At 39.5% G+C, this 12,776-nt stretch overlaps 1 protein-coding gene across 1 annotated transcript in view; it reads right to left on the bottom strand.

Moving 5' to 3' along the window:
* Positions 1-2,944: 2,944 nt before the first annotated feature.
* LOC138007193 (diacylglycerol kinase zeta-like) overlaps positions 2,945-12,776 on the bottom strand; it is a 47,386-nt gene continuing 37,554 nt past the window's right edge. Inside the window, exons 35-42 of the mRNA XM_068853969.1 lie at positions 11,093-11,143; positions 9,191-9,225; positions 8,972-9,009; positions 8,010-8,130; positions 6,970-7,006; positions 6,321-6,420; positions 5,897-5,960; positions 2,945-4,224 (exon numbers count right to left, since the gene is read on the bottom strand). Coding sequence (XP_068710070.1) covers positions 4,172-4,224; positions 5,897-5,960; positions 6,321-6,420; positions 6,970-7,006; positions 8,010-8,130; positions 8,972-9,009; positions 9,191-9,225; positions 11,093-11,143 — 499 coding nt within the window. The 3' untranslated portion in view covers positions 2,945-4,171. The remainder of the gene's footprint in view (positions 4,225-5,896; positions 5,961-6,320; positions 6,421-6,969; positions 7,007-8,009; positions 8,131-8,971; positions 9,010-9,190; positions 9,226-11,092; positions 11,144-12,776) is intronic.

A 12,776-nucleotide genomic window follows, 5' to 3' on the forward strand; every position in this document is an offset into this window, starting at 1 on the left:
TATAGTACGTTAGCGATGCCCGCTGAATAAATGTGGAGACCTTGTACCATCCATCAGTCCGATCATTGAGACCCTGGGGACGAACTCAGACTCGAACTCAAACTCAAAGTCGAACTCGAAGTCGAACTCAAAGTCGAACTCGAAGTCGAAGTCGAAGTCGAAGTCGAAGTCGAAGTCGAAGTCGAACTCCAACTCCAACTCCAACTCCAACTCCAACTCCAACTCAAACTCGAACTCGAACTCGAACTCAAACTAACCAAACTCCAACTCCAACTCCAACTCAAACTCAAACTCCAACTCAAACTCGAATTTGTAGAAAAAAATACTTGATTTATTGATGTCCCTTTGAAGCCACCGTACTTTCCCGTAAACTGATAAGTTGCTTGAATTTATAGGTATAGTTTGGTATAGCAGGTCTGCGATGGGGTAGCGATTTTGTAATGATTTTTACATCCCAATATTATTGACGCAGTCAAAACTTCCTATTTAGGATCTATTTGTTCACTTTTCGTGTTCGTCACATTTATCTTTTACGAGGTATTTGTGGACCTTTACATAGCTTTAAAATAACTTCGAAAGAAGGTGGAATCTATGTAGGTTCGTGTGTTCACAACTTTGTTTTTCACCGGGAAGATGTTTGGATTTTTAATTAATACAACCTGTATTTTGATTGACAATTTATGCCATTGTATAGTAAAATACTTCATTAAAATTGGTGACGATTCGTTTCCGAGAAAACGAAAACAAAAACAAAAAGCAGACTTGCGTCAATCAGTGTAATAAAGCGTGCCAGTTTCCTATTCTTGCTATGCTTTCGTATTCTCGTATCCAAAGCGGATTTTGCGTTTCTTTACTAAAATCCGAAAATGGATTATTGATCCGAAGAATCCTGTCACCGAGCGGATTCATTACATCAGATGTGAATCCCGATTTTTAGGATTCATGACCCGTGCGTTTCTTTGCGAGACGGATCCGAAAAAACTACATTTGGCTGGCAGTATTCGTGTGAAAGTACACACATTCCCGCCATGGTGTGCAATCAAGGTGAGTTTTGAGTGCTATATTTTCCTTCATTGTACCCGGAATTTATAGAAAGTCGTCAATTTTTCGCAGAACTTCAATTTGATACAAATTACGTTAATCCTAACCGGCTGGGAAGGCGTGCTGTAGCGCCAGAAAAATCCGTTTACGGCCAGTCTTCGCTTTTTTGGTAACGAAGACTGATGATCTGAGATCATAAATCCATTCTTGGGTTCTCTCTTAAAGTAATTGGGTTCAAATCCTCGATTTACTCCCGCCCTCGAAAGGGAAATCCAAAAGCATGCGAGCGCTAAGGAATTTTAAAAGAAATACCACAGGCAGCCCAAGCTCGGTATAGGCTTTGTATGGGATGTAGAAATAAACTTCACTTACCTCTACGTACAGTTGTCCTCGTCTTTTCTGTGCAATCGGAGGGCAAACTGTGTCCGTTTTAGACGGGTTTGTGGCTTTTGCATTTTTAAGATGTCGTTAGTTGTCATTTCTCCTCATAAAGAGAACGGAAATGACAACAACAAGGAATGTGACCAGTTGACGATTTACGACATTACTGCTATTTTGTTGTTCACCCTTTTTGCGCTCCGGGTTCGATTCCCGGACTTGCCGTCATAAGTAGGTTGAGTTTGTTGGTTCTCGACTCTGCTCCGAGAGGTTTTTCTGCCTCTCCTCACAAACCAACGTACGAGATGTGTTCAGCGCTATTCAAATACAGTTGACACCAGAAACCCATAAGGGCTGAAACGTGTAACGCGCGGTCACAGCTTCCGAATATTCAGTGCCAACAGATTGGTTGAATGTTTCAGTGCTAAGTACCATATTTGGAAACCCCTCGCTCTTGTTGTTCCAAATATGGTACTTAAACAAATTGAATATTCAGAAGCTTGTTTCCCAGCACACAAGGGGCCGTTACACGTTTCAACCCTTATGGGTTTCTGTTGACACCTAAATAAAGTTCATTAATAGTGAAAAATGAAAAGTAACGACAACAATTCATTCTGACAGCGTTTAGTTCCTGTTTATTTCATAGTTCATTTTTAACTGTATTTAAATATATATATATATATATATATAATTATATATATTAACTGAAGGCACATGTCTTATCTGTCCAGGTAAGAACATTTTTTTTTCGTGTCATTTGGGGTTGTGCTCGGGGTAGAAAATTGTGAAACTTTCTTTGTTTCGTTAACTGGTGTCAGGGTTAGCTTGTTTCAAGATTTTTTCCTCTGTTGCTACTTCTGAGTTATGCCATCCGTGAGTTTCACAAGCATTTACACAGAGGATGAGCCGTCGATTGGATACGTACGGTGGCCCAGAAGGGTCACACGCGCAAATTAAAAATATTGCTGCAAACTAAAGCTCTTTCATGCAAATTATCATCATCTTGGTTACAAAAACGAGGTTATTTTGCAATTCCTATCCGAAAATCATGGCATTAGAATGAGCTCAAGTTCTCTAAACGCAATTTGCGAGATTATGGTCTGAAGATGGAAGAGAAAACGATGTCGATGTTGATCAGAAATAAAATTAATTAAATTGTTAATTAGAAATAAAACTCATATTTTTCGCCACACAAATGACATAAATCGTGGAGCGAAATGGCTGAGACATTAAGAAGCACGGCCTTTTCCAGCCAAGCAGCACTGGCTCGAGGGCGCGCGCATGATTGCCATTAAGGAGCTTAAGCACGCGCGTTTTTGAGACGCGGACGGCAACCGGAAGTGGTCTGTTTTTCCTTTTAACTTGTCTTCACACAACCACATCAACATCCGCGTCTCAAAACGTGCGTGCTTAAGGTCCCAATTAATTTGCAAACGTTTGAGAAAGCGCAGCATTTCTGCATTGATTTTCAGAGAACTAACACTATCATGTCTTCTTTGAAAAAAAATGTCAGGCACTTTTGTTCTCTAGTTAATAGCAGTGATGTTTTTAGCTTGCAGCAATACTTTTAATTTGCATGTTGTGACCCTTCTAAGCCACTGCAGGATAAGTACCAACCAGCCAAGTTTGTTTTTTAAAATTGCCCCTGCAGGATTGTAATTCGTAAGGTGCAAACCGCTTTGGATAAACCAAGCCTTTAAAGATAGCAATTTACGTTAGCTCTATTACAAATACGCAGGTTAACCGTCAACTTCACGAGTTATCAAGACTTTGTTGTAATCCTGGACCGCATAAGCTGAGGTTTCACGAGGAAGAAACACTTGAAATGATTTTTTGCTTAACCTAACAGAATTATTCAATTCATTTCCGTTTACGTATTGAAAATAGATGGATGCAGGGTAAACAAATAAATCCGACATCTAGAACAAAATAAAAATAATTTTTCAGCCAGTTATAATAAAGGTCACATGTAATTAATGCGGGATCACAATAAGCCAATTTCGAAAGTACCATAAAGGTACCGGGAGTTTTCCATTTACCAAGAAATTCCGGAAATTCCGGTTGGGACGTAAATGGTACACACGTTTTTGCTTCGCACCACTGGAAATTTCCGGAATAAACGGAACTTCTGAATAAGTAGTCCTGTTTTCCCGTTGGAAACTTTCCGATGGAAATGTGTGTTCCATTTACAACTTTTGAGAGGTCTTACCACTTCCAGGCTATTCACGGCCACATTTTTAAATTCTGGCGCGTAAAATCGCAATCACTGGGCGGCGAACGGACCTGAGTTAGATGGAACACGTTTTTCACCCGATGGAAATTTCCACCGACATTTCCGGAATTTTTTTGTAAATGGAAAACGCCCACCTTCTTGTTTGTCCTCCCAAATTTTGCATAAGCATTGTTTCCAGTTTCCCTTGGGACTCACAATGGCTTCAAGAGAAAACAAAAACAATGCTAATGGAAACTTTGGAGTGACAAACGAAGAGTATTACGGCATTTTCGAAAGTGGATTATTCATTACGACTCCAGGTGAAAGGGATGGGTATATTAAGGTTAAGAATTTAACATTTCGGAACCTGCTGTTATTTATACAACGAGTACATTAATTAATTTTCTTCAACATATTCTCATGTCATTTTCTTAATTAATCTTAACAATTATTTTCATATTTCATTTTTTTATAGGAGCAGCAAATTAAAAATCTTAGATGAAGACAATTACACAGTATTGACCAGTGAAATGTAGTTTTTTACACTGCAGTTTCGTAATCTTCAGCGGCTATGATTTGAAGGTGCTCTTGAGCTGAAAACAATAAATCGAACATATTAACCGTGCAATAGTTGCTTGAACACGATACAGTGTATACAGTGTATGGCCAATCGCCAAGCCTTTGGGATTGGCAATTGTTTTGAATAACGTCACGGATTCGTCCCCTCATATGGCAGTTAAACCCTGGCCAAACTATCGAACAAAGTTGGATTCAACAATCCAACTTTGTTCGACTGTTTGGCCGCCCATGTTGGAAGATGTCCGTCCAACATTTTTTGTTCGATCAAGTGTTGGATGGAGCTTGCTTTTGATCAAAGAGTGCGACCAACAACAGACCATTTTTTACAGTTGTGTGCTTAGTTACCTGGCTTGTGAATGAAAGTGAGGCTGGAGTTGACCTTGCTTTGATAGAAACCTCACTGCTTTTCTTATGTTAATGATGTTGTTGTCATGCTAATAAGTAGGAATTTACATAAGAAAAGCTGTGAGGTTTGTATCAAAGCAAGGTCAACTCAAGCCTCACTTTCATTCAAAGGCCAGGTAACTAAGCACACAACTGTAAATGGTCCATAATTCTGCTCGACGCAACAATGTTGCAGTGTTTTGCCGCTCTTCCAACAAAGTTGTGTCCTGAATCGAGCCACGTCCGCGCTGATCGCTATTTTATTCTCAAGCCTGGGCTCCTAGCATTATTTGCAACAAAGATGGCGGACAAGGACAGCCAGAAACCTTGATCAGCGAGTATCAAGCAAGGCCATGTCTTTGGGACACTTTTAGTCCCCTTAATCACTATCGCTCTGTTTGGAGATTTCTGGTTCAATAGCGTTTACAATTTCTGCAAATTGATCCGAACTCACTACTCATCTACTACTCGCGGATGTATCTTGCAGTGAACATACCATTTTCTACAAGTTCTCTTAACCATTTTTGGTTTTCCTCGTTTGAATCCATCATTTCCGTCCTCAAACAGCTCCAGTAGCACAAACACTACGAGCGGTTTTCGTTTCAGTGTTAGCGCCATACTTATTCTTTGATTGCACCTGAAGTCTCGGCGGGAATGTTGGTGGAAAGAACAATAAACATATTTTCCGCAGTCTCTTGGGAATTTGACTATATTATCATGCAAAACGTAAGCCACATTTTTCTATTGTTTTGGCACCAACATGGCCGTCTGATCACGTGATTGCAATCAAAGAATAAATTTAGAGCTGAATGAATGTTTCATCAAGCAATGTTGGATAGTGTTTTGCCACTACCTCAACATTTACATCCAACAATGTTGCATGTGGAATCCAACTTTGTTCGATAGTTTGGCCAGGCTTTAGCCTACATCGTACAGAGAAAAACAAGTAAGCCGTAAAACTCACTCCTGTTTCTTAAACGGTGATTTTTCTGCCATAAAACTTCAAATATGATAACGTTATTTTTTCTTCAACAGTGCAATGACAACATTCAGTATGGCGTATTTAAAGGAAAGCAAAGAATGATACTTTTCTACGGAACGAGGTAGTCGGCCGTCATGCAATGAGCCACTTGATAGCAGATTAATTTGTGGCATTAAAATATTATTAAGGTTCTATAATGTGCTGCTTAAAGTCACCTATCAGCCTTCTATCCACGCCACATCATTTGCAAACTTAATGCCAAAAAGGGTCTTGTAAGAGATGTGGGAGCTGGATCGGGGCGATTAAGCATAATAACTCACTTTCAAGATATTTTGCGAGCTCCTTATCTTGAGCTTTCAAAGCTTGAATTCTTGGCGTGTTTCCCTTCAGGTGAAAGAAATAAAACAACACCTGAGCCACGTAAACAAAACAAGCACGAAACCACCCAGACTTACCGTCGCAAAACAAGTCCGCGCTATGGTCATAGCGGGGGGACATATTCACTTGACAGCCTCCCTTCAGTTGGGTTTCTAAACGCGTTGTGTTATTGAATTGCTTCTTAAAAACAAACAGTGACAAGCTGCATGCTTTGCACACTACGTTGTAAGAATATCTTGTTTAATTTGACTACATTTGAACTCTGAAAGTGGGAATTGAAATGGAAACAGCTGTAAAAACTGAGAAACGGTACCTACCGAAGTCAAGACACTCACTTTATCTAAGACATACTACTCTACGACTCACATCATAGTCTGTCCTTGTGAGTGACGCGCCGGCTTGAACCAAAAGGGAACAAATTGTGCGCCGTTCGTAAAAAGCGGCTTTGTGAAGGGCGGTTTGACCTCTGAAAAAAGAAGTGAAATAAGAATCAGTTTGTACAAAAGAAGAAAGGAGAGAAAACTCTTAACTTGACATTTTAGGGCTAAGATACGGCAAAGAAATACCAAAACAAGTGACCTGCTAGAAGGCCAAAAATGATACTTTTCTGATCTTTTAAACCGGGGAAAGTGAGTGCAAAAGGACACCGTAGATACACTGGTTAAAATGTGGCTTACGGAAATGTAGGTCCAGTTCATCGCAAGACAATTGTGGTTAGTTATACTGTGCGCTGTATGCCAAACGCGAGGGAAAAATTGGGAAGCGTTACAGGGGTACTTCTAACTGAGGTCTTTGTGGAACTATCTGTGTCATTTTGTATTTTTTGTTCGCCTTCCTTTTTCCCGTCCACCTGTCGCAAGTATCTCGTTAGTATTGAACTAACTGCATGTTTCGAAGTGAACGCTAGCAGAGTTACCACGGATACCTTTCCAACTCAACCAGCTTTCAGGCACCTTTTCTCACGATCCGGCATATGTTGGTGGTGAGCTCAGTAACGAAAAAAAAAATCACTTGCCTCTCTTCTTCTACGAGGTCTAAAACGCAACGAGGAACTGTGGAAAAAAAACATGCGTTGATTGATGTAAATAAATGAAAACTCTTTTGCTTGTAATTAATTTACTAAAATCAACCAGAAAAGACGTTTCTAGGCAGACTAAGCAGTAATCATCAAACCATAAATCAAAAGAACCTGGAGGAGAAACGCCATTCGAAATTCAGTCACTGAAACGAGTATAGCAAACCTGCGTCCTTATCGACTTGGCAACGCAGGAATGCTGAGACAACATCCAAGTGCTAACAAAAGAAGATGAATCTACGCATTGCACTGAGACTGGACTATTCAGATCCAAAACCGTAGTTCATTGACAGAGTATCCAGACAACTGTTCTGTCTGCACTCCAAAAATGCACCAAATTAGATTTTTAAAAAAAGATGCAGGTCCAATTTTTACATCCAACATGAAGTGTCCCATTAAGTCAAAGCATTTGCTACCTATTTCCAACAATAAGTTGAGGGGAGAGGTTAGCGTCATTTTTAGCTTTCGATAAATACAGCTGTTTATTCTTAGTTGAGGAGCAGCATTTGGCAGACATTTTTGTGACATTAATTGTCTGTATTCTGAGACACGAGTGATGTTGAAGTTGAGGAAAAGAGCAAGAGGACACTTTGTAACGCTTACTGAAATCTGCATGCATATAATTAGGGTCAATCCTGGACACATCTGGTATTCTAAAGGGCAAAGGTCTGGCTCCCGTTTTACAAGAGCACAAATGATTAGACCTTTCGATATATTAAAATTCAGTCCAAAACAAAAGACATCATCTCGAGGCTCTGGGGAATAAATATCAGGATTTGTATGAGTTTATTCCCCAGAGCCTCGCGATGATGCCTTATGTTTTGGACTGAATTTTGAAATATCGAAATTGGTCTATTTAACCATTTCTTGCAAAGGTTTGTGAGAAAAAAAACAAAGAGAGCTGGGGACCCTTTTTCTTTTCCCTTTTCCTTTTATTAATTATCTGCCACTATTTTAAGGATATTATTTAAGGTAAATACCATTAGATATGATGTATCTGACAACTTCCTTGTGGCCATGACGCGAGGCGTAATGCAGTGGTCTCCAGCCCCTGTGGTCTCCAGCTGATAAACTTGTTCCACTTCGGTGCAACTCAATCACCTAAACAAAATAACACAAAGCAGCCCAACGGTGTTAAGTGAAACTATGATATTTTTGAATTTCAAGTCCGCGCTTTGTATAGGTGTCACCTTTTCCAGGCCATTATGCAGTCATTAAGCTCCCCCTCCCCCCACCAACTCTCTTAAAAGTAAGATTATTTTTCGTTTCTTAACCAATAACACTCTCGCTATGTAGCGTTGTCGTTGCTTTAACTCCATATTGTGGTGATTGTATGAATGATTTGTTGAAAGAATCGCAACAGAGTATCCTTTCTTACTGGTATATTTGCAAATCATGAGGAACACGCATTTCGTGTTTACGAAAACGTGCATTGTAGATCTTCGCCGTCATTTACCGGCGTAGAATTCAACCTTGCTCGCTAACTCGCGATGTTTAAAATAGATTGCCCAAAAAACAAAAAACAAAACCACTCTGACAACCCATGCTCTGTTATAAATATTTTGATATCGAGGCTAAATATACATTATCATACAAATTTAGTATTTATGAAGTTCGACTCATGAAAAGTCCGACGTTTGTCCCAGACTCGATCTTTACACGTTCTATCCGTCTGAGGCGGACGTGTGGGTCGATCCAAATACAGTTCGTCGAACTTCATTGGGTCAAACGTCGATTTTATCACGAATTTGATTGGTGCTATATAGTTCGTCTCATGTAAAGTTCGACGTTTGACCTGGGCCTTAAATCCTTAAACGATGATGCCTGACATCGTTACATCCGGCTGTATTATAGCCCCTTTCCTACCAATTATAGTTGATTAACAAAGGTGTTTTTTTAATTTCTCGACCAGAACAATTCCGCAACAATATCGTGCTCTTACCGTATCTAGTTCACCACTCTTGGAAGCTTCAATCATGGCTTCGAAAAATAAAAGAACGTAAAAATTAAGTAGGAAAACTTCGAAATAATGTCCAATCTTTCAATTTCTACTGGTAAAATGAAAAATGAAGTGAATGAAACTTCTCGACAAATTTTCATACAAACGCCCTTAGCAACAAAGTTAAAAAAACAACAACAACTTTAAAACTAAAATATTCACCATGTTCATTGCGCTTCATAATTTCATTCTTAACCCTGCAATAAAGAAAAGGTGCAAATTCTACAATATAGCAGAACAAAAGTCATTTTGTCCGAGGACGTGGACTCTTCTGAGCTTTTTCACTTGAAACAGCTGTAACGGTCTGAGCCAATGCCCACAATGGAGTTGTCACAAATACGCAAAACACTATAAGAACTACTTCTAGCATATACTTTAAGTACAGTCGCGTGTAACACACATCTTTGACTAAATAGTAGTGAATGTGTGTGGCTCCCTGATAAGTGAGCGGTGGATGTGAACAGTTTTATTGTTGGGAACACCATCAAAGTGAAATAAGCACTTAAGCAAATGCAAAAAAGCTCAAATAGCATCCAGGCCTGAAAGGACTTCGTTACACTCCATTATTAACAACATTTCTCCTCCGCTCGTCATCAATGAGCATTTCAGTTAATACTTAAGCAATAGAGGACTTTTTCCGTGTATACATGGCATCATCTAAACACGAGGGGGAAATGGGAGAATTCGAGATACAAACCCGAGACGTGTCGAGGGAACTGTCGAGAATTCTCTTAACTCCCCGAGTGTTTAGATGATGCTATGTAAACACGGAAAAAAGTCCTCTATTGCTTCTATAAAATATTTCTCCAAAATAATTCGACAAATGAAGGAAAATGCTTGGCTTTTTTTTACTTCTTGATTGAAACAGATTTTCTTGATACACGCTCATATTTCCTACCAGCCAATCAAAACGCGCGTCTGACAACACAAACCCATCAAAATTCGTATGACATCACAGCCGTGTTTACATTACTCTCATCTAAACACAGCTATTGACCAATGAGAGTGCGCGTACTATCCTAATTATTTTATAAATTACAATCATCATATAAACTTGGTTCGTAAAGAATTTAACGCGAACTCGCAAATCTACCGGCTCTTAGATGGCTTGTTAGTATAATTACGAGCCTGGATCATTGCTTCAGTCTTGCTTCTTTGCAGTGCTTTAGGCCTAGTTTATGCGTCGCAGAATCGTGGCGTCGAATTAAATAATAATTATATTCGTCGGCTAGACGTCGAAAACTGGCGTCCGATTTCTACGACGAATTGATAGGACGAATTTAAAGGTGACACTATGTGAGCCCTCGTTGAAAACCACTATCGTTCTGGAATCATGGCGGCCAGACATAGACAAGTTCTTTTAAGTGCTGTTTTGGAAAATAGCCAAGGAAAGAAGAAGGCAACGGCAGTTGCGCAGTATTGCCATAAGCATCCTACTGATCAGGAAAAGGTTTTTTTAATCGCCTGCTTATCCGTAACACTTGCCTGAAATATGAAAAGCCGAATATCATCGCAGTTGTCGTCGTCTTCCCTGGAATCAAGGTTTGGACAACATATGATGATGTGCGATTGAAGAAAACATTCCAAGCATGTAGAGCAACCTTTCCGTATGTTATTAACACGACTTTTAAACGGACATCGTTGCAGAAATTCCTGTTCCTCCAGAATATAGATTAGCAAGTTGTCTCTACAGACGGGGCAATGGAGATTACCTTTACACAGCTGCGGAATTATTCAGTGGCCTTGGAGTGAAAACAGTATACTAACTTGTATCCGTCTTCGTTGGACAGATACAACGGTCTAGGACGAATTAATTTCACCAGACGAATCAAATCGGTTTTAGACATCGCCGGACTGACGAATATAATTGAGTCGATTAACTTCGTCTGAATTAAATGCGACGACTATTCGACGTCTTAACTAGGCCTAACTCAGCAATGCAACAATCATGCTAAAATTAAAGACGTACTGCGGTACTCATTAAACTTTGCAATTCGCACGAATGAAAAACCAGAAATTTGCATTGGTCTTGTATGCCAAGCACATCTCGGAGTGTTCACTTACCAAATAGCATCCGCTTCATCCAACTCTGGAGAGGGTAACCTGAACTCTTTGCTAAGAAGAGCAAAAAATAAAAGTTCTCCTGTAATTATGCTGAGCAGTTTTAACATCGGCGTTCCAACAGAACCTTGAATCGCGCAAATAAAAGCCCCTCTACGGATCTCACTAAGCTACAGTGATTTTGGTGCAACAGGAAGGAGTATTCTGTTCTTGTTGTCAACAGTGAACTAAAACAACTTTAAAGAAAGAAACTAAACAATCAAAACCAGTACCAAAAATTAACATTCAAAAAATAGGCACGCATTGCGTATGTGTGGTAGTGCAGTAACAGCGCTTTATTCCATAACTGTCAACTGTGCTGTGTTTTGTTTTCCAGGAGATTCAAGTTGTTTTGCGTAATATGCTGCTATAATAGTGCACGATATTGTTTTGATACCGTATATCACTATATTGCCATGGTAGATGTCTTAGGTAAATAGCCCCCCTGAGAAGAACCGTGGTTACTAGTAAAATACTAAACCCAGAAAGATTGAAAAAAATAAAAGGGGAATGGAGAAACATTGTCTTCAAGGCTGACATGTTGATCATTTTCAAGTTCCCTTGCAAGCCTCTGATAGCTTTCCAAGACAAAACTTTACTGAAGCTAATTGCTGTCCGGTGGGGTTAGTATTTGGATGGGTGACCTCAAAATATACGACTTTCTGTCAGAAACAAAAAGACCGAAAATTCCATTTTGACGCTCAAAAAATACGAGCCACGCAAGGTGGTGATTTTGTTAGCCGGCTTTATGCAGAACAAATATTGATGAAAATATTGATATACAGTTTTTAGGAAGAGCAGAAGGAAGTTTTCAGGAAGTGTCGATCGACAATAAATTATCTTGCCATCAACAAGAAACTTTGCGACATGAAAACAACATACATTTTTAATCGCAAATATAAAAAGTTACCATCAGCGAAAAACATTTTGGGAGATTTTTGCTACATTCAATTTTTCGGTTGTACTTTTGGCTGCACAAGTAAATTGCAAAATCAAAAGTAACGTCGAATTCAGCGGCCGCCATGATCAAGTTACCTTGCGTGTTTACAAACAACTCGCGAAAAAAAGGATGCATCTGAGTCAAAATGAAGGCAAGGCACCGGGGTTTTGTTTTAGTTAATTCGCTTTTTTTTCTTTCAAGTGTTATAAAGTTTGACAACAAATGTGCAAATTCAACAAAGATCACAATCGCCCAACTCTTGAGGTTGACCATTGTTTCAACAAAGTCAAAAATTTACTCTCGTAGATCAGGTTATTTATCACCAGGTAATTCCATCGTTTTGGAAAAAGCAGCTGCTTTATTATTCGTCACAAATTCTTGCCGATTTTGGGGCTCATTTGTCGAAACTCAAGCACGTTTCCACAGACCTGTTTATTTTCCTGAGTTATGCACGCGCTGCGGGCCTATTGCCACCACGGACTTACACTCTTATACTCTTACAACCCGGTGACATAATGTGTAGTGCACTTACACACATATACAAGGGCGTTTGATACCCCGATTTGTAGAAATAAACATAATATCCAGTAGGTGGTATACTGAAGTACACGGCAAATCTAAGCTGAGTGAAGAATCGAAGCCTGAATACAGCTACTAAACTTATCCAAGGTATTTTGCGCAATGTTGCTTTGTGAGACGTTTTTCTTG

Source organism: Montipora foliosa, chromosome 6, assembly GCF_036669935.1.
Source record: "Montipora foliosa isolate CH-2021 chromosome 6, ASM3666993v2, whole genome shotgun sequence".
In the NCBI taxonomy this organism is placed as follows: Eukaryota; Metazoa; Cnidaria; class Anthozoa; order Scleractinia; family Acroporidae; genus Montipora; species Montipora foliosa.